The following is a 6,559-nucleotide window of genomic DNA, read 5'->3' on the forward strand; positions in this document are numbered from 1 at the left end:
CTCCTCTATAAAAAAAACAATGACATTCCATTACATGCATACGGTATTATATTTACTTTCGCTCAATACCTGGATACCACTGTCCTTCTGTGAGATGATCGGTGTAGCAGTTGGAACCGAGACGGAATTAGGGAAATTTCACAGGGACTCACCGATCGAACGATCCTTAGACGAGCGCATAACAATAACACACATCAAAGAGGACGACAGATGAGCATCCATGACGAGGATCTTGAAGAATTGCTATGATATTCTCAGCCAACCAGATCAGTGAGGAAGAAGGGAATGGATGCGGAGGGATGATATGCGCCCGATGGAGTACATGCGCAAAAACTCTGCAAGGCCGAACCGTAATGAGGCTTGTCTTTCACGCCGCAGGGCGGTGCAGTGCAATGATTGCACTACATTTTTCGATGCGCTGTATTCTGACATGAGATTACGCGTGGAAGCCGAAAACTGGTTCGGGGGCGTACTCGGGTCCCTTGTCCACGACCGGTTTTAATTCGAAATCAAACGTTGCATAACGTACGGCCGACCTCTAAACACAGTGCAACACCACCTAGGCCGTGAATCCAAACACGCCCTAAATGGAAAAAGTTGATACTCCGGGATAGTTTGATGGATGATAAACAGGCATGTGGAATTGCATAAGTGGCATACAATTAGGGCTTGTTCATTAACATTGAATTTTTGCGCTTAACACGGAATTGGAAGGTTTTTCACCGAATTCTTTCGGTGATAGGAGTCCGGGTTAACGGTGAATGTGGAGCGCTCAATGAATTTTTCATTAAACAAAAATTTTTGCTACCAAAATTGCCCCTTTTGAAGTTGCTATGGCAATTTTTTATCTTTAAATTGTTTGTGCAATACAAAATCTACTTTTAATTGTGAAACTTTTTTATGCTCGATCATGATGTATGTGTTTCATCCATTCCATTCATCCATTTTTAAATATCATTTTAGGGCTTGATACCAAAAAATGAGAACAATATAAATCTCAGGTGGGCCATACCATGGGAAAACAATAGTGATTGGATATCCACCATTAAAATTCTCCTAAGGCCCAATGTACTTTTTATTTGACATCTAATCTGTTGATTAGGTCATATAGACCTAGATGAATGGAAAAAACAAAGATCAGCTTGATCCAAAACTTTTATGGCCCCCAAATTTTTTTTAATGGTCCACATTCATTCAACACTATTTTCCTGTAACGTGGTCCACTTGAGATTGGGATATACCTCATTTTTGGTCTCATACCATAAAATGATCTAGAAACATAGATGGACAGCATGGATGAAACACATACATCATGGTGGGGCCCACATAGCACCGACCATCAACCATTGGCTGGTGGCGGGGGTAGCCCATTTGTTTCCGCGGACGCGGTTGAGTAGCGAGACTCGCTTACTGAAGTTACTTCACCAAGTTATGTAGGCGCCATCATGATGTATTTTTTGTATCCACACCATCCATCCATTTGGAAATATAATTTTAGTTAAAGATCCAAAGAACGAGTCAAATCCAAAGCTCCAGTGGACCTCACCACTGAAAACAGTGAGGAGAGTGACGCCCACCATTAAAAACTTAAATAGGCCACAAAAGTTTTTGACCAAGCTGATATTTGTTTTCTCCCTTCTTTCATGTTGTGTTAACTCGTGAACAGGTTGGATTTCAAATAAAAATCATAGTGAGCCTTAGGAAGGTTTTAACAGTAGGCATGAATCTCGCCACTGTTTTTTGTGGTGGGTCAACCACATATTTGGATCTCCCTCATTCTTTAACTCATGCTCTAAAATTAAATTTCCAAATAGATGAACAGTGTAGATAAAGCACATACATCACAGTAGGCCCACATACATCATAACGGGCCCATGGAGCTTGATGATGTCACTTTAGTAGCGAATCTCACTATTCAACCCATGGCTAATCCGCGTCCCAAATACCGCTAAACACGAAACATTTTCCCAATTTCACATTATGTGCAAAAATTCAGCGTTAACAAACAGGCCCTAATTATATGACACTTATGCAATTCTACGTGTTTGTTTATCATCCATCAAACTATCCCGGGCTACCAACGTTTTCCATTTACAAGTTTTTACCAAAATGAGGACTTCTCTTCTTCTTCAACATTTCTATATCAATCAGCACCAGTCAAAAACCCTGCAAAAGCCCCTATTTTCTGTTCCAAGAAAAACCACATGGCGTCTTCGCTCTTCTTAAACCAACCCCAACCCCCTTATCTCCCACCACTCTCTCCCTAAAACCCTACTCTCTCTCTTCCATTCCCACCACCATCTCCACCACCTTCTATTTCAGAGCGAAATGCTCTCTCTCTCGCCGCCTCGACTACATTCCCAACCGCATCTCCGATGATTCCTTCGTCCGCATCTTCGATACCACCCTTTGCGACGGCGAACAATCCCCCGGCGCCACCATGACCTCCAAAGAGAAGCTCGACGTGGCCCGGCAGCTCACCCGCCTCGGCGTCGACATCATCGAGGCCGGATTCCCTGCCTCCTCACGCGACGACCTCGAAGTCGTCAAGATGATCGCCCATGAGGTCGGGAACACCATAGACGATGATGGCCGTGTGCCTGTCATCTGCGGCCTGGCCAGGTGTAATAAGACCGATATAAATGCGGCATGGGAGGCTGTAAGGCATGCCAAGTTTCCAAGGATCCACACGTTTAACGAGATCCATTTGCAGTATAAACTGCGGAAGACGAGGGAGGAGGTGGTCGCAATCGCGTGGGAGGATGCGGATTGGTTGGTGTACCTCACACCAGCTATATAGCTGCTGTATAGATGTCGGTAAGTTCCGTGGGTCCAATCATGAGATATCAGATATATGTTATATCCAAACCATTCATCCATCTTGCCGAGCCCGTCTCAAGCTGTCTCAAAGCTTGAGACGAAAATTAAGCTGTAAAAAGTAGCAGGGGATTGAAGGTCTACCATTGAAGCCTTTTTTAGGGGAAGTTTTGGATCAATATGATTTGATTTTTTTTCCTCTTCGTATAGATTGGCTATAGAAGTTTTTGGATTAGTATGTTTTCACTTCATTCAATTGGGAATAACCTTATAAACAGTTTGGATAGCATGTAAAAATAAGGTGGACTTTATTTGGAGGTTTTGTTGCTAAGAGGAATTGAGTGCTATAATGATATTTTAGTTTTTTATGAAGTATTTTAATTTATTTGAATTAAGTATAATGATTTTATTTTCATTTAATAAAAAATAATTTATTTATAATGTAAAATATTTCCAATCGAGAGAAATGGGCAAATGTGTTAAATTAACATATTTCAGACATTTAAGATGTTTGTTAACAAATAGCTTGTTTCAGATTTAGTACTTAATTTTTAGACTTCAGTTATAATTATAAAACAAATTTTTTTACTTCATATTTCAAATTTGGGCTTTAGATTTCATATTCATGCTTCATATTTCCGATTCGGTCTTTAGACTTCATATTTAACAAACAGGGCCTGAGTCAAGGTAAACTTCCTAAATGATGACGGCTGGTGTAGGTGTATTATGAATGAAAAAAATTAAGTTAACTTAATTACCTGAATATCCAATTGTTGGACATTTATTGGACTGTTGAAAGCAAAAACTTGTCCAACAGTCCTATTTCACAAACAAGGGTCCTTCCACTAATTTCACAAACAATGCCACCTATTCGGTGCGTCCTACCCTTACTTGTCTCCAGCCAAAAACGGGTAGGTTTCTGACGCGGATGGCTTGGTACTCCACTTGTCCCTAGTGACGAGCGGGTAGGTTTTGGATGCAAATTGTGTCCTACCCCACTTGTGTCTAGCCATGAATGGGCAGCTCTGTGGGCAGGCGCACCGTGGTGTATCTATTTATCCATGCTGTCCATTTCTTTCACGGGTCATGTTAATGTATGAATATAAAAATGAGGCAGATCCAATGCTCAAGTGGACCACACTAAAGCTTGGCTGCAGTAAATGCAAGAGTTATACATGGTGTGGTTTGCTTGAGTTTTTGAAGTTGCCTCATTTTGTACTCATTCTTTAAAATAATATGAGATAATGGATGGACGGCATGAATAAATAGATACATCCTAGTGAACTTACTTACAAAACTATACGTTGGTGGCTAGAGATGGGATACAACGCAATTCATATCCTTCGGTTTCTGAGTGCCTGTTCATCAAGCATCATGTACAACTTTAATATCAAACAACTCGTATAAATTTGTTAATACCATGGGAAAGTGCGATGGATGATCGCAGGCGCTTTGGAATTGCCAAGCTGGCATTTAAAAAGCTCAAATTATCTCCAATATTGAACAGTTATTAATGGTCACATTTCAACAAACCAGTGTCCATGAATCAATGGCTAGAAATGTTCAACCAATTTAATTTTGACATTTTGACGTAGTGGCCCCTATCGTTCGTTAAATCTCTCTGTAATAATGAATGCAAGGTGTATAAATTTTTGGTGCCCTCTTATTAAGTGGCATACTATGAAAGAGTATCAAATTACCCTAATTTTATACTGAATTGGTGGTCGTCTTTTTTTTTTTACGGGCAGAAGCCTCCCACGTTATTATTAGTCACACGTATGAGATATCAGAGCGGTTTCCTCACCCGAATGCATCTTTGGATACATGGCATATAAAAGAGTAGGCTGTAACGATGATCATATGGCCAGTATACATTCAGAAGAAATGGATGCTTAAAAACAAGTGTCGAATTCTTTGTACACGTGTGACCAGCCTGATGATCTACCAGTCTGATTGCTTCTGGCTAGGCATCCGAAGTAAAGGTAGTTCTGATCTATAATAAGTGTCCACCATGTACCCGTGCGAGGTGAGTTAACTTACAGGTGAAAGGATTGGAGGCTGCTGGGGCGCGGATTGGATACTGAAAGGTCGGTAGCTAAATCGCTACTGAAGTGACGTTACCAAGCTCTGTGGACCCCACCATGATGCATGTGTTATATTCATACCATCCAACCATTTTTAGAGATCGTTTTATGGCATTACAAAGAGAATTAGATAGATCTAGAGTTCAAGTGGACCCACTATAGAAAACCGTGGGAGCAGTCACACCCACTGTTGAAACATTTATAGGGCCCACCGTGGTGTATTTTTGAGATCCAACCTATTCATAAGTTAACATAGAGAGAGATGAAGTGAAAACAAAAATATTAGCTTGATCGGAAACTACTGTGGCCCCTAAGAAGTTTTGAGTGGTGGATGTCACTGTCCCCACTATTTTCTCTGGTGGGGTCCACTTGAACTCTAGATCTATCTAATTCTCTTTTTAATTCCATAAAACCATCTCTACAAATGGTTGGATGGTATGGATACAACACACGTATCATGATGGGGTCCTCGGAAATTGGTGACGTCACTTCAGTAGCCATTTGGCTACTGAACTTGTCAGTATCTAATCCGCGCCCCTGGGGAAGTGTATCAGACTTTTCGGTCAAAGTATGGATCTGGGAGCTTTTCAAAGCATGTCTATCCACACAACCATACGTGCCAATTGGAACATGTGCGCTGTATTGGATCTTCATCTGGTTGGAAATAGTGCTTGGATCATCTACTTAAAATGGGCATATTCACGCCTCAGGTGGCCAACAATTCAGGGAATTATTTTCTAATTCTTACTCAGAATCACAGGTCACTGCAGATATGGGTTCACATGGCAACATCCGAATATGATTGAACATACTTTGGGCATTATTTTGAACGGCCGTGATCAAATAATCACATGGAAAGTGTTGAAATGAACGTTTTAGGAGCTTCTATTTCTTGATATTTATTTGTGCAACTCAATCAAACACAAGGCTACACGTGCGATGGAGGGCTTGTATTTAATTTAGGTATGCGATTAGAAAGTGCAAGCATGCCAAAGTTGCAATTGACTCAATATTTGATTGAACACTAGTGACCCCATGCTAAAACGAGTAAGTAAGACCGAATTCGAAAATCCAGTTGTCGAGTCAACCACTAATTGTAATCAATGATCAACCAATTTACGAATGAAAAAGGGAGAGTTCTTCCTAATGAATTCTTTTTGCCTTGCATTACGTAATTTTCTTTCACCACTACTTGCAACTAATGTATTTATCTAAAGAACGAAAATGAACAAATAAACAATAGAAGGCTAAACCAATGCCGATTTTATTAATATATAGATGTGCCTCGTTACAATTAACAAAGTAAAAGATAACTATAAATAATGAAAAAGATAAATACCTAATCCATCCATATGAATAGATGATATAGGCGAATGGTCAGTAGATAAATACCTAATCCGTCTGAATATGGAGATCTTCGTAAGTTTGAAACCATTGGTTTTTATATATACACTTTTACATAAATGGTCCCATGTTGGAAACCTTCAAGACACTATTGCATCTAGATTCGGGCAGAATCAAAGCCATATCCACCCTTCTCAGAGCTCTAATCAATCAAGTCATTATTGCATCTGAATCACCGAATTGGCGTTATTTCCACCCTTCCATAATCTTTCTCCCTTCTGATCGTGTAATTAGTGGTTGTGGATCCACTAGAT

The 6,559-nt window shown here is 40.2% G+C and overlaps 1 protein-coding gene across 1 annotated transcript; it reads left to right on the forward strand.

The window, feature by feature from the left end:
* Positions 1-313: 313 nt before the first annotated feature.
* Positions 314-4,331, forward strand: LOC131238950 (2-isopropylmalate synthase 1, chloroplastic-like). Its single transcript, XM_058236526.1, has 3 exons — positions 314-350; positions 2,115-2,772; positions 4,325-4,331. Exons 1-3 carry the CDS (start codon positions 314-316, stop codon positions 4,329-4,331), a joined length of 702 nt encoding a protein of 233 aa, XP_058092509.1.
* Positions 4,332-6,559: the final 2,228 nt, after the last annotated feature.

This window comes from Magnolia sinica, chromosome 3, assembly GCF_029962835.1.
Source record: "Magnolia sinica isolate HGM2019 chromosome 3, MsV1, whole genome shotgun sequence".
NCBI classification, from domain to species: Eukaryota; Viridiplantae; Streptophyta; class Magnoliopsida; order Magnoliales; family Magnoliaceae; genus Magnolia; species Magnolia sinica.

Excerpts from the sequence above, each read along its gene's own strand:
- LOC131238950 (XM_058236526.1), top strand. The coding sequence starts at position 314 with ATGGAGTACATGCGCAAAAACTCTGCAAGGCCGAACC. Across the intron at positions 351-2,114 it reads AAACTCTGCAAGGCCGAACC|GACTTCTCTTCTTCTTCAAC; the intron begins GTAATGAGGCTT and ends TACCAAAATGAG.